A 19,709-nucleotide genomic window follows, 5' to 3' on the forward strand; every position below is an offset into this window, starting at 1 on the left:
GCATCATTTAATTCTCCTACAATTTTACTACAAAAATATTATTAAAAGAGACTAAAAAATTCAGCGACAGAGAAAGGCTAAATCAGACCTCAACAGCATGCAGCTGCAAAAGTGTAAACACTGCCTTTTTAAACCACTGCTCAAAACACTCTACCACACACAACTCAAATATCTGTGCACGCATTTGCTTCAAACCCTTATACTTATTTCCCTTCCATAAACTTTCACTGATGGTTATTGAAGTTGTTATGAATAGTATACTTTCTTTAAAAGAAAAAGAAAAAAAAAAAAACCATACTAATGCTCTTTTTTTCCGTCCCTTGAAGGGGAGGCAGGTCAGAGGAGGAGCACCTGAAACAAGTCCAACATTTCTGACACCCCTTCGTAGCCCAAAGATAAATGCAGGAGCAATGTCTTTTCATATCCGCACCTTATGGCTATGATTTCTTGCATTTCTTCAGTTCTCGCTCCAAATTCATCTAAGCGAGAGTCTGTTACATAAAGCAGACTTACATTAGAAAAAAAGAAAAAAACAATCAAAGCTATGCTACGGGCAATAAGGACCGTGCAGCAGCACTTGGCTAACGTGTCGGCAAGTGTTTCACCTTTTAAACACCTGGGCTTCCAGCCCTGCGCTGGGCCTGAGCTCTCGACATCGATACTCAAAGGCCACATCCCAACTCGGCTTCCAATAAGTGGCACGTGAAACGGGTCCTCCTGGCTATGCCCCTCCCAATGTTTTGCCAAAGCATGAATATATTAATATTTTTTGCTAAAGCACAAAATACCAAGGAATCCAGAATAGTTTGATTTTGCCAGTGAGTATTAATTCACACTTTTTTTTTTTTTTTTTTTTTTTTTTTACACATCTCTATTGCCTCCTGCCTTTCATTCTCCCCATGCTACCTTTGCCCTCCACATCAAGGAAGAGGACGTGTGTCTACTCATTAAAAAAACATCCTGCAATTAGAAATGTCTTCTGACAAAATCCTGAAGCCACCCCCTCCCTGTCCTGTGCCTAACAAACCCCCATTGTTGTTCTTTTTATCGCTATATAAACTTCCATGGACCTTTTTTAATTCCCTGAAAATGAAGAGATAACCGAGCCGCTCGCAAAGCAATTGGACTCATAGTTGCCGAGTGGTGAAAGACACAAGTGTGAAGTATATGTAACACTGCCTTTGTTATCACGGTACACAGAAGGCTGGGGCATAAATATTATGCTCTGGAGCTTTAATCTGCTTTATCTCCCCTGTCAATTCGCTTGCATCCTACCTTTATAATTATTGCCAGCATATTGCCTGCGTTCCATTAAATACAGACCCGAAGCCATTTACAAAGCAAATGTTTACTCAAGGAGACCTGCTCAGTGTGACAGCAGTCTTTGGTCATGGTGGGGGAATGCCAACAGGCAGCGCTCGCCCGGTGTCCGCGTTCGCGGCCCTCCCCCGGCCGGCCTGGCAGGGCCTGCCCCGTGAGGCAGCGCCGGCCTCGCCAGCGAAAACCAACCACGCGGCCATCGACGCCTGGGGGAAGGAGGCCATCGCGGGGCCACACCAGCCACCTGAGCAGCTCGCAGAATACTGAAATATATCATAGAATCATAGAATCGTAGAATGCTTAGGGTTGGAAGGGACCTCTAGAGATCATCTAGTCCAACCCCCCTGCACACGCAGGGTCACCTAGAGCACGTGGCACAGGACTGCGTCCAAGTGGGTTTTGAAGATCTCCAGAGAAGGAGACTCCACAACCTCTCTGGGCAGCCTGTTCCAGTGCTAATATATTTATTTCAAGAAGCGGTGAAAAAGCCTAATGCGAAAGCAAACGGTGCTTCTGGCAAACCATTGAGGGTACCTTGGCACAGGGGTAAGTAGGTGCTTGCAAGGGATGTGACAGCTCTGCAATGAAGCCCAACCTCGTCTTGCTGCTCATTACTTGTGTGGTGCTGGAGAAAAGAGATACCTCAGCCATATATTAGCTTTTATGCATAAAGCTTGCACTTCAAAGGCCCCAGACATGTTTAATCACAGATTGGTCAAACATGGGCAAGAACCATGCCTATAAGCAAGCAAGCCAGTGTATATGCTGAGCACCAGGGCTGGGCATTAGGGACAGTTTCTTAGAGAAATGTTGTCCAGGCTGAGGGTTCATGTTATCCCTGCTCTTTCCATGTTCTTTGACAGCTAAAATTAACACACCAGCTGTGCCGTGAAGGCACACTGTCCCACCCGGGCAGCAGCCGACGTCCCCGAGAGATTCAGGATGGGTGGGAATTGGGGCTCCTCAATCTTGCTCGGCCCCTTGCCTGCGCTGGCCAACATCTCTATGGACGAGGATGAACCTGGAGCGCGCGCTTGCTCAGGGCTCCCGTCGAAGGTGGCACTTTAGAGTCATTCTCCTAGAGACCTGTGTCAAAGTCCATCTCAGCACACCTGTATCAAGGATTATGCTGCAAGGCAGCAAAAACTTGCAATTTAAATATGGTGTTTTCCATGCAAGGGGAGCCCCCCCAAGAAAACTGTAATATTTCTTGAAAGAAAAAAAGTAACCCTCTTTACTGTGGATCGAATTAGGCAACTATCATTTTCTATTTCCTTTTTAGCCTTCCTTTCTTTGATTTTTCCCTTGTTGGAAGGGTAAATGAAAGAAGCAAGAATAAAAAAAAAAAAAAAAACCAGGACAAGGATTAAACTTTTTCCGTTTGGTAAAAAAAAAAAAAAAAAAAAAAAAAAAGAAGCTCCTCATTGAAGCACCCAGACCAAATGCATGCTGCTATTTCACGATACAGGCATTTTGGGGCACTTAAATCCCCTGTGCCTGGACCCGGTGTCTTCAGCAGGCGTTGCACCGTGCCGTGTCCCTGGGAAGCGCGTGCTCGCTGCCCCGCGCTCCAGGCGCTTCCAGTGTGGGAGTGCACGTTTTGGCAGGGAGCCTTCCCCTTCCCCTCCATCTCCCCTCCACCAAGGAAGCCCAAGTTTCCTCCAGATAGTGTTTAATGAGATTCCACCACGGACGTGGATACGTCCGCGAACTGACGCCAAGGAAAGCTTACAGGTAACTGAACGCTAAAACCTAACCCGTTCCTGCAAGCATCGGGTTACGTGAACAAAACGCTCGTATTTGCGTAAAATCGAACCAATTGCCAAGCCTAACAATTGGAAACGTTAAAAAAAAAAATTAAGGAAGTCTAACAATTTCTCAGTTTTGTCATCAGTGCTATCTTCCATCTTTAAATAGTAACAATGCCTACATTTTTTTTAATCTAGAACACAGGCCAATACTGCAAAAGAGAAGGGAATCCTAGGTGATGTGGCCATGTTCTTCCTCTTGCTTAAGCTCCTTTTAAAAAGCTGCAATATAGAACAAGGAAATACTGAAAAGCCCAGTACATCTAATAAGCAACTGAAACATATGGTAATACTTTGCTTGTGATGAACTTAAAAAACAACAACAAAAAAACCCGTCTCCTTACAGTTTCACAAGTCAGCCTGTGCACAGAGCCAAGTCAAACACGGATGGTTCGACTCCAGGAAGCAGCGACGGGAACAGGTTCTGAGAGGGCTAGCAGGATAGGCAGAGCAATGGCTCACTACCTGCGCAAGAAGAGCCCAGGACTTGCGAGGGAGCTTTCCAGATGTACCAAAGAACAAAAACAAACACCCATGCTGCTGTATTATCATGTGATAGCTCGCCCTGGCCAGAGTTTCCCATTTTTCAATAAATATGACTATGGAGCAGAGAGGAGAAAGCTGTACAGTGCCAAACACAGAGATTCAATTATAAGCAAAAAGGAAAAAAAAATCCTGCAGTTCAGCTCATGCTGCTTTAAAATGAGCTTCACCCTCACATGACTTTTACCTTGTACATTTAAACCTGTACAATGTGAATGTGGTACTTGGATTCTGGCTCCCTAGCAGAGCGGTAAAAAACAAGTGGGTGAGAAAACAGACGTGATAAAACACAGAAGCAAATCTGTGATATAGCTGTGCAATGACAGGGCAATGACCAGGCTGACCTTGGTGCTCAGTCCACATATCATACCAGCTGAGGCTGTTTAATTATTGCTATACCACTGCACCTTAAAAAAAAATGTAGACAAGACATCTATGCAAAAACACATGATTAAAAGGCCTTCTACTTAGAGTAAATTAATATTCTTGAAATCTGAAATGCTAATTAAGATAGAAAAGCATTTTAACGTGCTCTAAGAAATAGTCCTTTGTGTAGCTTGCTCAGAGGCAAGCTGGGATTTGCTACACTTATGACAAGCAGCACCTATGCAAGAAAAGTTTATGTAAGCAATGCCTGTTCCTTTGCATTACCCTCACCTCTGAGTCAATTCCAATTTGTCAGCAATGTAAATTTTCTTATTTTAAAAAAGAAAAAAAGGAAAAAAAGAAAAGACATTTTGGAGAGGAAACTCAGAGCCAAATTTTAAGCAAAATTCATTAAACAGCAAAGGCTTCCAATTTGATCCTTCTAAATTTTACATTTCAGTAATCGCAATTCTTCAGATATTTGTTTGAACCATTTTGTCACCAGAAGACTAAACAAATGTGTTCTGCTTCACCTGGGACCCAGGATGGGAAAGGCAAAGTGATTATTTAACATTTAGGAGTTTATGCACCTGAACCCATGCAAGAGAAGTCCAAACCTGAAATTTCCATGCATACAGCTTGCTCATACCACGTTGCTAGAACTGTGGAAGTTAGCACATAAAAACAGCATTAATTTCCTGGCATTATGAAAAGTAAAAAAAGAAAAGTAAAAAAAAAAAGTAAAAAAAACAGGGTATTATTTTGTTCCTTTCCAGCCCCGACTCTTGGCACAACTAGACCCAAGGGCAGCAAGGCAAGGACAAACCCCACAGCGATGCTTTTAAATCCCTGGACTCCTCCTTCTTCAGTCCCCATGAGGTACCACGCATAAATTCCCACTGTCATCGTTATTATTCTGCTTTCCATCTCACCTAACTTTTGCAATTAGCACAGCTCTCCTTCAGACTTCTAAAAGTCCCCTGCTAAACTAAAAGTGAAACAAAACAAAAAAGAAAAAGAGGGACAAAGTTGCATCCAGCTGAGCTCTGGCCGCAGTCCAGCGGGGGGAGCAGACTCATGGGCTCATGCTGGTACCCGGTGCTGCCCACGAGGCTCAGGGGGAAGAGGAGATGCAGAAAAGGAGGTTTTCACATACAGACTTTTATCATCTGTGAAGAAAAACTAAGGAGCCACAGACATACTCCCCTTCAGGAAGGGGCTTCTTTACTTTTCCCATAGGTGAAGGTGGAGGGAGGGAGGTGGGGAAGAGCAAATTGGTTTCTGCTCCTGTGCAAACCCAGCCGGCACCAGATACTCATCTCCTTTTGGACAAAAAATCCCCCATGGCCTTCACCTCCTTCCCAGCAGGGCCTGGGGGCCACACTCGTGTCTCCCACTCCCTGCAGAGCAGTGATGGGATAGCCCAGCCTGCAGGCACGGCGAGGGCTGAACGCACGGTGCCAGACCTGTTCACAGAGGGATGCGGAGCCAGGGCCCGGCGCTCCGCGCGCTCCCGGAGCGGCACCGGGGTCTCTGCGCGCGCCGGAGCTGCCGCGGCCCCGACGGCAGCTGGGCCATGTGGTGCATCCCAGACCTGCCGCGTGCTGCGGGGCCGGGCGAGCGCGGCCGCGGCCCGGCTCCTGCAGCTAGCGCCGCTCCAGAAGCCACGAGCCAACCGCTGTCTTCTCCGCAAGGGAGAAAAGAAAATCAGAGAATATTTAGCTTTTCCGTAATGATACCCTGAACTGCATGCACCGGCAAAAACACAGCGCTGCCGGATTTTAGTACCTGTCCCGGTGGAATAGCAGCTCACTCTTCCATCTACTTCAACAGACAAAAACCCACATAACTAAGAACAAATAAAAGGAAGAAACAGGGATGGCCCACAGACGCTTGCACAAACGTAGCAGTTCATTTTCCCACAATGACCCTTTAAAGGTCAAAGTTTAGAAAAACACGAATGTCAAGAACCTGTTGAACAGAATCACAGAGCAAGAGCTGAAGCTCAACATAAACAGCAATCAAATGTTTAGCAAGCAGGGCAAGCATACCTGAAAAGAAAAACCTGACCAGCGCTGTCTTCTATAGCTACAAAACTTTCAAGTTGCATAGCATCCAAAATAGAAGCAACTGTTTGAACATACAATTTCAAATGGACTTTCTGGTATTCTTTGGGAGACAAAAAAAAATTGTAGTTTTTGAAGTACTGGCAAAAGTTAAAGAACACATCTATTTCTACCATGTTAAAAAAAAAAAAGGTACCCCCAGTAGGTTGTTTATCCCACAACCATCTACTGATGACAACAGGGTTCACAGACAGGTGCAGCCGAATCCGGGCTGAACACGCTTGCCCTTATCTCCACTCACAGGGCAGCTATGCTCAGCACGCGGACGTGACTGCCAACACAATACGCAGTGGCCACCACTTCGGCGAGATCAGCGCCGGCCACCAGGAACGCTCGGGCCTCCTAACGACCCGCTGGGGATGAGCCCTCTTTCCCGCCTCTATTCCCTGTTACCAGAAGCTCTCCTCCAGAGACAGCTTTGCATTTCACCCGCTTTCTATTCTTGTAACCAAGCTAAGATATTCATGTGACACACCACACTGTTTCACATGAGTGTCACTCCCCAAGTCCATTCACTATCTGATACTTTTACCCGGCTGCTCTGGATTCCCAGTCTCCCATCACAACAGGCTCCCTGATGTGCGCTGACCACCTCTAGGTCAGACTTGGACTCGCTCTGCTCTTCAGATGTTTCCTGTCACCCTTTCTTGAACAGAAACTCCATATTGCACTGCAGTCCTCATCTGGTTTTGCAAGCCAGCATAAAGACAGATGCTCATCCCTCTAACTCTACTTCTCCTTTTTATCTGCTCAGTAGAAGGATGCATTCACCAGCTTGGTTGCATACCCGCTCCTTTATCTTAACATTACGAGTTACTTGCTACCGTGGCTTATTTTTCTCCTACTGTTTCACCAGAACTAGTTTTCATTGCCACCAGCTGGCTCATTGAATTGCTCCTAAACTGACAATGCAGCTAACAAAGATGAGGATTCAGTTCCTGGTTTTATCAGTTCCTTGTTTTTATCAGCAAGGCACAGAGCACGCAGCTTTCAGAGCAGAACCCAAGAGAAGAGTCAAGCGAAACGGCAAAGCCGCACAACCAACCCTTTTGCATCTCTGTCCACAGCTACACCAGCTCGCCTGGCAGTTGCTGTGCTAGCACTTGATAACTCTGGCAGTTCTTTCATAAAGTATCCTTGCTGGTACAAACTAAAACAATGGCTAAGAGGGATAAGCATCAAGATTTTTGCCAAAACCATGGACATGTGTACGCTCAAGGGTTTTACACTGTCTCGTGATATCTGACAATTGTGTGGAATATGACAACCTCAGAACTATCCAGCTGCATTAAAGAATGCAAGTTTCATGTTTTGAGGTGCTAACTAGAAGTGAGACCTACCTATGTATACATGAACAGCTACACTTGGAAAGTAGTATGAAATTTCATAATGCTGGTTCCAGTAAGAGAGTCAACTACTTGGAAAAAAACCCTCTCCCCACCACGAACCTTTAGGTTTGGCTGACAAGTAATACAAATTGCAAACCACATTTGGTTTTCAAATGCATTCACTCTCTCAGTTTTGCAATGTCACTAACTTCCACCCATAATGTCCTAAAAAATGCTGACAGGGACAGAAAACAATGCACTTCACAAAAATGAAGTCAGCAGAATTATGCTGAATCTGAGAGACAAGGAGGGAAAGCGAATTCCTGAAGTTGCTTAAGTAGGCAGTAGCAAAAACAGGAAAGAAACTTCAGGGGAGTTTTGAGCAGAGAGGCTTTTTTTTTTTTTTTTCCTAGTAACTGGACAACAAAGATAATATTGAAGTAGCTGGAATTACTTTGACTCAACTTTTAGACTTAAATGTGCATAAGCTAAAGTGACTAATACTGTGATGTAGGTCCAAATGACTTGCAGCATCTCACCTCCTGACACCATGCAGTGAGGAATGGGGATGTGGAGGCAAAGTGGGGAGCACGCTGACCAACCTGACTGAATTGCAAGTTGCACGTGGCATCTTGCAAAACAATTTGCCCTCATTTAGGGCATTAAAATTGTCCATTTTGCTTCAGAGCAGCACTTCCCAAACAGACAGGGTATTCAGAAACAAGAGTGATTATCCTTGCAAAACTGGAGGCAGAAGACGACAAGCACCAACAGCCAGGATGTCTTCCCGACACTTTCCTTTCAAGCACCTGAATTTTTCTGCTGCTACGTGTCTACCAATTTAGCTGTTCAAAACAACAGCCTTCCATGGTGGCGTTCAACCTCAAGCCAATTTGACTTTACAAGTTTCAGCAAAACTTGGGTAAGCTGTTTTGAAGAACAAGGTAGACTGTGAGTGGCTTTTGGTTTTGTTTTGAAACTCTACAGAGGCACATTATCCTGGGGCGAGAGAACAGCTTTTGCTGTCCTTGTGAAAATATGCCCGGGATTTGGCAAGTTGCAAAGCTTAATATATTATATCACTGTTTGGACACGCTCAGTAAAAGGCTGGAAAACTTCATCCACCTTGAATCCATTCATGACAGTAGGCAGCTACTGGCACTGGTTACTCAGCCAGCTCAGGGATGAGGCAGCCTCTTTCACACCCTGTAATACCTTTTTCTTCTCTCTGCTAGTCTCCTATAAAAAACAGTTAACAAAACCAAATCATGTCATTAAAAGCAATGCCCTAGTGAAATAAATATGATTAAAAAGCCCTCTGGACACTCACTAAGGTGCAGGCTTTACTTCTGCTTGAAACTGTACACGCTTTCCTTGCTGATGACTGATGCAGAAACACATCCCTAAGAAAGGTGATAAGCGCACCGTTATCCACACCTCCCTCCGCTCTGCAGAAAGATACACGGGCAGGAGAAGCAGAAGAAAAGTCTCCCTGTTGCTGCAGGGAAGGAGAAAAATAAAACCTTGAGCCACTGGTACAGGGAGTACTGGAGAAAGCCTTCTGGAGGAGAGGGGGAGAGGAAATATAAAAGGTATGCTTTGGTTACAGTGAAACCAACGGAGGAATTTTATGGTGTACAAACTTTTTTTTTCTTTCTTTTAAAGCCACACGTTTTCCTTTAAGCCTGTTCCATTGTCCTTGCCAAAGGAAAGAAGAGAAACCTCATGGAGCGCCTCGGGAGGTTTCTCCTCAGGAAATCCTCACGCCTCCTTTCCCGGGGCTGCTGGTGTTGCTCAGAGCTGTCTGTCAGGCGACCTTTACAAGCGCATTACCATGTTTGACAGCAGCCCAGAGCCGCAAAACTTTCCAGAGAAGTTATCCCGCTCCGCGAGGCTTCTCCTTCTCCCTATTGGCCGCGCGCAGCCGCCTTCCCGGGGCTCTGCTAATTATATCAGCGCTCGGATAGAAACTCACCAAAATAGACGGTGGCTGGAGGCCCTGGCCGCGCTCCTCCACAGGCCAGGTAGGGAGGCGCAGGGCTCGGGAAGCCCTGTGGTGCCGCCTCCCACAGCGAACGTGGCTAGTTACGGTGCTGGTCCCGGACTGCACAGGGACAGAGCCTGGCCGGGGGGTTAATGCTGTGAAGGACCCCCGGTGCCATGGCCTATTGTTGGCATGACAAAGGGCCCTATTATTGCTCCCTTGAGAAGGGCAGTCCTTAGCCTAATTAAGAGACAAGGATGCGGGATCTCGGATTTTACATGATGGAGAGGTCCCCTCCCAAGCGGGGAGCCCCTCTCTGGTACAATCGCTGGATTAGGCATTGTTTATTCTGCCCCCAGTAAACAATGGGGGCTCCTGCCTCCCCGGGAGAGGAGGCGCTCAGGAGGATGGCGACGCGGGATGCCTTTTCATCCCGCTCTGAGGAGCTAACCCCGCGACTTAAAAGTTGCTCATTTGATGTTATCTGGGAGGACAAAGGCCCTGCCCTGGAAATTAGTTGCTCACCCGCTGATCCTGGGGCCAGCAGGCATTACCTTGTCTGCTTCTGCAGAGCGGGGCCGGGACAGGCAGCCGCTCCGCTCCGCACGGAGAGCTGTGTTTGCGCAGCAGCGCGACAGCAGCAGCATTAAGGGAGCGCAGGGAAGCTCCTGCATCCCCTGCCGCTTGGCTGCTGGCTGGGGGTGTAACCCCAGAGGGAGGGCAGCAGCGCCGACACGGCAATACCCATCTGAGCACTGCACAGTCATTTCTATCCTAACATACGGGGCAGCTCAAGGGAGGCAGGGGTCTGCCCTGTGCTGTGGCGTGCCAGGGCTGATGGAGCAATCCTTGTGTTTGCGCAGTAAAAACGAGCTGTGCTGGGGCACCCAAAGTGGTAGCTGCAAAACAACTGCAGGAGCATCTGGCTGTGGGATGCACAACACCCGATCCCTGCTATACACAAGTTCTGATCAAGGCACTCTACTCTTACAAATTTTGTTTTCTTTGTTTTTAAACTTACATAAGTTCTTCCTTCTCATTTTTCTACAATAAGGAAACATCAGGATTTGATGAAAGCCTTCTAACATTTTCCAGTTTGCCTCCCCACCACAAACACACCCATGCATACATGCCTCCTAATATTCTAGCAACATTTTCTCTTTCCATCACTTCTTTCACTCAAAAAAACCCACAAGCCTCACTAAGAGGAGTCATTTCAATTACATTAAAGTCACATTAACTTAGAGCTGAGAATGGTGTACCGCATTCAGCCTATTTTGTTGAATCCTACAAACGAACCAAGAATTACAGTCTCCAGCTGCCAAGGATTTCTACTTACTACCTCCTTTTGTGTTGAAACAGTCACCTTAACAACGGTGCAAACTCCTCTGCTTACCAGAGGATTTTCTCCTAGGTTGGGCCAAGTAGGTAGTGTCATTTGACTTGTCTAGAGTAGGACAAAAGGTGTATTTTAAACCAGATAGGCAGGGCAAGTTGAATATGAACATGTTAGCTGTCTAGGGAGAGCCTTGTTCTCTTGTCAAGCTCCCTTTTTTGCCCTATCTCCACTGACATGTCTTAAATTGCTAAAGCAAACATTTGATAAAATCCCCCTCACCATCGTCTAGACAAGCCCATAAAGACATCCCAGCATCCCAGCACCGCCCTTAACTCATGCCCACAGAGCCTGACAATCATGGCCTCGATTTAGAGACACTTTTCGGTCTTTGTTGCTCAACACAACTGTGGGTAGCAAAATCCATTTCAGGAGAAGGTTATCCGAAAGCAAGCCTCCTAATAAAGAGTTGTGCAAGGGGAACAGTGTGCTTCTGCAGGCAATCTCTTCTTGCCTTGCAGCAGCAGAGTATAATGCTGCCAAGCAAGAAGGATATCTGTTCTGGTATCTTTATCCATCATGTAAAACGGGAGAATCCAGCTGTCTGCTCAACTTCGCAGCAGTGAAGCTACAGGGAGCCACAGGCTCACAAAGAGATTTAGTCTTTACAAAAGCTCAAAAACAAGGCTAACATCAGGTTAAACAGAATATGGCAACCCACTTATCCAAAGTGTATTATATGGAAAAAAAAATAAGGGGTAAGCCTCCCTTAACTAGAGTTATAGAGATCTACCTGAAGTTTTTCAGTTTTGCTCTATAACGAAAATATACCAAATTTTCTTCAGAAACAGCAAATCTCATCTAATTAACTGCTATTTGTTAAACTAAGTTTAGGAAAGAGCTCTCTAAGTCCTTCCCCCAATAATTACAGCAGTTACAACCTTCTATTTTTTTTTTCCCAAAGAATGGTTTTACATACCATTTCTAAGGCTCTCTAATACAAAAGTTTAACTCCAGCTCCTCTCCATCTCTTTCTACTATGAAAGTATAGGCAGGAACAGCATGTTGACACTTTAAGATGCTGATTTCTCAACCCCTCTCCTAAAATGCGCTTATAAAACACAGACAAGAAGCTTGTGTATATGAATAAACTAGTTGTCTTAAATTGCAACTCTTCTACATGTTCAAATGAGAGTTGGGGTATCTTGTTTGTATCTTCATGTATCTGACTCTACCTTTTCCTATAGTGAAAAACAGGAAATGAAAAAGAATCAGGAGTCCCAGGAGCAATTACTCAAACCAAAACAGAAAACCTAAGCACCTTTCCAAACAATTAATAACTAATTTTTCCTTGTTAAGAGAAACTGGTTTAAGCCAAAATCCAAAACATTCCTTAACCTCAACAGGCAGAAAAACATAACACATTTTACTGCAAGGGTGGAACCAGAAGCTCATTTATCTTCACTCACTCCCATGACAAACATTTATATCCAATCCGCCTTCTTTTTCCCATCCAGAAAATCACATACATTGGTACCCAAATAATTTTAATCAAGATTCTCTTCATGTTTTAAGCATGCTGGCTATCTGAGATCTTCCCCCCAAAATATACAGTCTTATGTAACAACTGGAATGTGCTTGGGGATGGAAAGGAGTGCTCTCATTTCTTCCAAAGACATACCAAGTTACTGGCTGGCAAGATTTCCTATACTTGCAAAAGTATTAAAATAAGGTCTAAAAGCACCCAAGTAACACAAGATGAGGCAAAAGCACCTTGAAAACGGTCTGAAATAGCAAGAGGGTCATGTAGCAGTTCTGAGAGGTGTCTTCTCCTCAGTAGGCTCCCTCGGGCCATCTGGTGACCAGAAACACTCCCAGGCCAGTTTCTTACCTCAGTGAGTTATCTGGATGTGTTGTCTCCATGTGGGACTCCAGTCCATACTTGCAGAAAAAATCTTTGAAACACAATGGACAATGATAAACTTCCTCCTCAGCCTTCCTATCCCCTTCGCCGGATTGAGAGTCCTCAACAACCTTCAGAGAGAGAAGAAAAATAAATACAACTCACTAAAGCGAATTTTAAGCAATAAAATAAAATGTGCAATCCACTCAGAGCCCTCTTAAAAATGAAGCAGCCTATACACTTTGCTGCAGGCTACCAGAAATGACTTCATTTCAGTAAGAGGAAGAAGGCGAGGGACAGAGACTGCAAGTGTTGAGAACACGCACAGCAGAGAAGGAGGCTCCAAAAGAGACAAAAGTTTTTAGCTAAGTCATGTATACATCGGTTTTAACAAGAAACTGTGATACGAACAACTTACAAACCTGCATGCTTATATGCCACTAAATTAGCATCCCTGCCCCTTCAGAAAGCCAGGCAGGCTCTCAGCCTAAATTATTTATGCCACTGAGTTACTGCCAACTACTAGCTCGAGCAGTCCATGGAAAAGCAGTGAACTTCTGCACATTTCCCGTAGCCCTCTTCTGATTACAGGAAGAAAAACATGCACAGAAACAAGGAATACTGGACTAGGTTCAGTTGCTAATACTTTACCATTTAAAGATTGTAAGCAGAAAGGGTAGAGTTAAGTTTGGCAGCTGCCATAAATTTTGTATAAATGACAGAAATGCAACAATATTTCATAAACAAAACCCTATGGAAACTTCTACTCTTCAAATAAATATTTTTCAGTTATTTCTGCACCAAAACTCTCAAACTTCAGTCACTGCTGCTTTTGAAGCAAACACTGTTTTTTGAAAGTTTAAATCACTATCTTGCAAGACTGCTTTGAGCTAAATGGGGAAAAAAAAACAGAAAAATTGCAGTGCTGAAGGAATAGTTCTTCCTCTTATCATCCAACATTAACTATGCAATACAAATTAACTATGCAATTGTAAGAGAAAAAAATGAACAAAATCTACAAAGCTGGAATTCTTTTGAGGTCTGAAATTATAAAATTGATCTCAACCTCCGAATACACTGTTAGTTACACGGGAAGAAAGGGTATCTTGAAATATACAGGTCTGTAACAACCACTTTTTTTTCATGCCATCTGCATAAATGCAAGAGCTGAAAGTTTAGGCAGCAGGCAGGAAAGTCTTTTGCTCCGTGCTCTGTACAGAACCTTTTTTGCAGGTGTCCTTTCCTCTCTGTCTGTCTCGGCATCTTGACTGAGTTTCCGTTTAGACGACAGTCGCCGTCGCTTCAGAGGAGACGGGGGAGTCGCACTCGCCGTGCTGTTCGGGTCCTTCTCGTGAATCTTCATGTGCCTGAGCAGGAGAGGGAGCACCACAGTCTTTCAACGCACTCATCAGGACTTGGAAGTTCACGTACATTTTAATCCCAATACCTGCTGCCTCCCGGCCCCACACGCACCGCGTGCGTCCCCCATCACAACACAGCCCAGTGTGGCGTCTAATAGAGAAGAAATGCCCCCCAAAGCTTAGCCTCCATGCAAAGACGAGTCTAGTCTTTAGTTTGCTCTCCTCTTCTTATTTCAGACCGCGCCCCACGTAGATCAGTATATACCAATCTGCCACAGCAGCACTTCCTAAATACATGCAGCCTTTTCCATCTTATCCTTAATACAGCATATTGGTGCACCCCAAAGTCCAAACACAACTAAAAGTTGTTAGTTTGAGGTCAAGATGCATCCGGTAATGCTGCTAAGCTGCATCAGGTATTACTTGCAAAAGTCCATACTGTCAAAACATGTTTACAACCCCCCAACGCCAACGAAACAACCATTTCTGTCACATAAGGAAACTGAAAAGGGGCAAGAAGGTTCTGTAGAGCACACGTCTTCAAAAGGTTGAAACTTCTATAAACACAGTTGTGTTACTGAACTGCAGCAGATAGACTGATACAAGTCTAACATGTCTCTCTGGTTCTTGGATGCGAAAGGAGGGACAAAATGGTCCAAGAAGCAATCCCCTGAATGTTTCCATATTTGATCCACAGGCCTCTCAGTCTTCTGTATTTGCAGTTGGAGGAAGACACTCTCTTCCAGTTCCACTCAGTTAGAGGAAAGGTGTCCTCCCTGTGCTGCTCCTGAGCACTCAAAGCTCGGGTGGTACCTTTTCACTGTGTTTTTCCCTCTCTCCAAACAGATGTGTTGCCCTTTTTTCCACATCTCTTAAGTGCAATGGAAATTTTTACTTCTAACAGTTAAAAATTGGACAGTTTGTCCACAGGACCAATTTCAAAGCAGCACAAGGGAAACAAAGTCAATGGCATTTAGTTGCTCTCCTCCAGAAGTCACACCACCAACTCAGCTTAGGACTGTGTCACTTAACTTGACTGCCTGCTATCATGTTCAAACACGAGAGAATGTTGTAACCTAGGCGAGTCCTCATAACTGCCTGCGTGTTATGACATAAAATCAATTTCAGTTTTGGATGCCAAGGACATGATGCTTTGAGATAAGACACTGGACCGAACTGACCCGCGGTCAGACTCCCCTGAAGCCGATGGGGGACACACGGCTGTAGGTGCCTGTCACACCAGGGCAGGGGTTCAAGGAGGAGAGAGCATCTCTGTGCACCTCGCAGGACAGGTAGAAATGCTACTGCATTTGTCTTCACCTCTTTCCCCATCATACAGCTGCTTGGGACCAAAAGGAAGCTTTAACCTCAGGGGAATTGGCCCTCTCCAGGTTATGAAGGGCACAGGCAGGAGTCAGAGGGCTCACGCAGTCTCAGAGGTGCTGTGCACTCTCCTTCCTTAGCCCTGCGGCAGCCCTACAACGCAAAGCACCAACAGGAGCTGATCAAAAGCCTCAGAAAAATCTACAGGTACTGTGGTTTATCACCTTCCAGGCTCTTATCCGTTTTCTTAGTCTTTTGGAGGGGCTCTTCTCTATCCCCCCCCCCTTTGGCACTGCTCTATCTTCTCATGCCAGATAAACCAATCCCAGAGCCTGCTATGGATGATATATCAACAATGTTAAGAGCAGTTGCCTGTATTCATGCAAGATTAACCAAAAAAAAAAAAAAAAAAAAAAGAGCCTATTTGTTCAAAGGACTTCCTTCCATGCACAATGGCTGAAGATGAACTTGAAAAGCAACTGGGAACAACAGCAAGCCAAAAACACAGTACCCAGTTGCACAAGCAAAGCAAAGGTGCTCTTCTGAGTTCTGTTTTAGGTAAAAACTGCTTTCCAAGTTGTGATGAGCTCTTGAAAGTGAGATACGGTGTTATGCATGTGCCTGTCTGTCCTCCCCACCCCAGACACAGGCAGAGACGCAGGGCCTGCATGCTTAACCTTCTGGCAGCCCGGCTGATGCATAGCTAACATTGCTTGGCCAGTTACTCTTCAGAGAGCTAGAGAGCAAAAGCAGTCAGGCAAAGTCATATTCACCCAGAAGACAAACAAAAAATCAAAAAACACCTTCCCCACTGTAAGTGTGGTGGGTTTTTTTGGTTGTTTCTGTGTTCTTTTGAAGTTGCCTTTCTGTCACTAACGAGCGTACAAAATTCCTGCTCAGTAACTCCCATGCAAAACAGCTTCCTTAGGGCTAGGTCCTTTCCTCCTGCTGTTTTCCCATCTGTTTAACCGTGCTCGTTCCAGCGAAGCTGCTCCTCCTTGAAGAGGGCTGCGATGTCACATGCTACAACCAGGAGGAACCGCTGCGATCTCCAGGCTCGCGGCAGCCCGGCCTGGCACCTCCGCGCGCAAACATCCTGGCTCCTGCACGTCCCCAAAGCGGCGACATTTGCAACACGGCGCATGCTAAGGAGGCAGGGTTTGCTAATCTGGGTGTAACACGACAGTGCTGGGTCACGCTGCGCCTGGTGGCGGCCGCAGCTCTCCGCTCCGGCCGTGCCCCGCGCCGCAGCAGGAGCCATGCCCACAGCGAGGAATGTGGGAATCCCTTCACGTCTCAGCCTTGCACGTTTGAAAGGAAGCGGCCTGAGCTATTGAGCTATAAACAGGAAGACACCCCATCTGCACCTTTGACTTTTACTGTGTAGGTCAAATATCACAGACACAGTGATAGCTCTCTCCTGCAACCATTAAGAGGGGGAGCAGGGAGGAGGCGGGGGGGAACAAAGCAAAAAAACAACCCTGAAAGCAAAGCAGCAAGTTCCAGAGCTCTCAAGGAGAGCCGCAGCCTGTCCGCATTGCAGCCATTACAGCGAGCAGGTTTATTCCTTTGGCAGGTTAAGCAAGTTTCCCTACATCAAGTCAAGGGTGGAGAGGAAAGAGATTACTCGAGCTACAACCCAAGATAAGCAGGAAGATAAAGGAAAACAGTACAAAGGATAGGCACAATCTTCATCTCTCTTTTAAACTTTGCAACAGGGATGTCATTCTGCCTCGAGAAAGCATTTATCACCCAGCTTGGCTTGAACTGCAGCAGATGCCAAGTCCCGTACGTATCCACAACTTTTAAAGTTCCCTTCACCAGAGCCCCTTTTATTTAAAAAGTTTCCTAACTATAATTAAGATGAGATGAGGGGGAGCAACACGACAGTATTTGTGTCGCCTTATCCTGCTTTAGAAGAATTTGCCTTGATTAGATCTTACACTGAAAATGTTCATCCTCACTATTTAGCCTGCCAAGATATAAGGAGAACAGGAACAAAGCTGTGCTTAAAAGTTGCTTTCCCATTGTGACTGTTTGGCCTGACAGCACTGGCATATGATTAATATGAAAGCCAGGATCATAAGTTGGTCTGGCTTGCAGTATCCACAGCAATAAAGGAAACTGATATGAGACTTTTCAGTTCTGAAAAGTAAAGGTAAACTCTTGACTTTTAAATGTGGAAGTAAAAAAAAATTAAATAAATAAAGGAGATGCACAGGAAAACTTATGCTTACAGCCACACATCCAGGTTACAATAACATGTGCCAAGCAGCTCTTAAGTGACGACTACTTCAGCTCAGAAGAGAGCAAGAGCCATGGCTGATGAAACATTGCTTTCTTCTAAATTAAATCAATGAATTGTGGCTCTGTGCCATCCTACAGAGCAACACAAAGAGCAGTGAAGGAGTGAGGGAATGCAAAAAGCCCTTCTGAAATCTGTACTTCATATGGGGGCTGTTAGTCTCCCCAGCATGCATGCAGGTACACACAGACTTGGACAGCACTAAAGGTGGAACACTAAAATGCAATTAGGATTAGCAGGATAAAATGGAGGTGGTAAAAATTGAAGCTGAATGTCAGGGATGACTCCTTAGCCCTGAAGTGCTAGCCGGTCTTGATTAATCTCTCAAAGAAAGTGGTGGAGCTCTGTTTAAGATGAGACCAGACACTGGGCCAGAAGAGGAATTTGCAAAGAATATTCCTGAAATGGAAAGAGGAAATTAAGTCTTTCCCAAACAAGGTCTGTTCCACCTCTAAACTGAACTCTCATGTTTAAGAATTGCTATGCAAAAAATGCAGATAACTTGCTACATACTAAGCTTTTTGCAGCACAGCTGTATGTGAAAAAGTTCTCCTCCTGTTCTCTTTCCACCCCCTCACAAAAGGAATTTCACAGGTGAGCCAAGAGGATCCAACTGTGCTACGACCGTGTGCCAGGAAGCCCTCCAACAAAATCCCATTTTTCAACTGCTTTACTGGTGGTTGATTCCATCCTCTTTATGAGAATTATCTTCCTCTTCTGCCACAACTCTCCTCTTCCCTCTAATGGTCACATGAACATGGTGACTAAGATGACACTGCACAAGAATTCCCCTGGCTTCTCTCCCTTTTTTAGGCTTTTCTTTTTAACAAATAGACAGAAAAAGCCTTTAGCCCTCACTATGATTTCATAAGGGTGAATACTCTACCAGAACGGTTACAACTGAAGAACACTTCACTACTTTTTATTGAGGAGGAGACTTTTGTAAAAATAAATAAATACAGAACTCAAGAGCCTTACTTCTTTTCCCCTCTCTCCGATGGCAGCGTCCAAGGGAGGTGACTCATGGCATGGATGGGGGGGGAACAAAACCAAACCAAAACAACAACAAAAAAACCCCAAACGTGTCCCACTGCCCTGCTGTGTAGCTTTTACTGGTCACATCCTGGTACGAACAGGATCTCCAGAAAGGCTGCAGCCTTTTCTTAATGCAGAGAGGATTTGCATGTTGATCATATAAGCTTTCTGGAGGTCTTGAAGCAGGGCAGCCTGCAGCATCATTTGCCAAAGCCAGAACGTGGGAAGATTTTGACTGGCTGGCTCAAGGCTAGACCTAGGAGTCAAATGCATCCTGAGAGAGGCAACTGCAAAGCGCAGCTGCTCCCAGCTCCCGGGTCCCACTGAATAACAAACAAAACCAGGAGGCCCTGCTTTGCATGCAGATCAGCCCACCAGCACCGCTTCATCCCTCAGAGAAGCAGCACCCCATAGCGTGCATGGGAATCGCCCACCTCTAACTCCAGGAGGAAAAGAAAAGCACGTGGGGCAGCCGGGGCTGCCACAGCCGCTGACCTGCTCCCCATCCCCAAGAGGGACGGGGGCCGCCTGGCTTGGCAGCCCGGGCACAGGCAGCGTGAGGAACAAGAGGGACGTGTCCACCACCCCCGAGCACAGCCCAGGGTTCAACTCCCTCCTTTCCAACTGCTGGCTTCCCATCAAGGGAGGTTTATGCCAGGTAGGTCTGATTAGGAGGAGTAGCATGTCCAGAGGGGGAGCAGCAGGCAATTTCACTGAGGCCCGCTTGGGAAAGTCCCAGGATCTAAATCAAGATTAATTCTTGAGCACAAGGATTCAGTGCGTGTATAAACACCCTCCTCCTCCCTCGCATCTCCACTGCTGTGAAAACACGGTGGGAAGGCCAATGAATCTGGGCATTATCAGTTCAGAGAGATCACTTGACAGGATCAGGTTCGGGTTCTGGCTTCGTATCCCACATATTATTCTGAGTTTCTTCACCTTACCACTAGATGTACCCTATACTCTACTGT

At 45.6% G+C, this 19,709-nt stretch overlaps 1 protein-coding gene across 1 annotated transcript in view; it reads right to left on the bottom strand.

The window, feature by feature from the left end:
* RREB1 (ras responsive element binding protein 1) overlaps positions 1–19,709 on the bottom strand; it is a 119,918-nt gene that overhangs the window by 23,663 nt on the left and 76,546 nt on the right. Inside the window, exons 6-7 of the mRNA XM_088521749.1 lie at positions 13,937–14,081; positions 12,703–12,845 (exon numbers count right to left, since the gene is read on the bottom strand). Of these exons, the coding sequence (XP_088377875.1) occupies positions 12,703–12,845; positions 13,937–14,081 (288 nt within the window). The remainder of the gene's footprint in view (positions 1–12,702; positions 12,846–13,936; positions 14,082–19,709) is intronic.

Source organism: Tinamus guttatus, unplaced genomic scaffold (genome assembly GCF_059628265.1).
Source record: "Tinamus guttatus ecotype Peru unplaced genomic scaffold, ASM5962826v1 Tinamus_guttatus_pri_ptg000131l, whole genome shotgun sequence".
Taxonomy (NCBI): Eukaryota; Metazoa; Chordata; class Aves; order Tinamiformes; family Tinamidae; genus Tinamus; species Tinamus guttatus.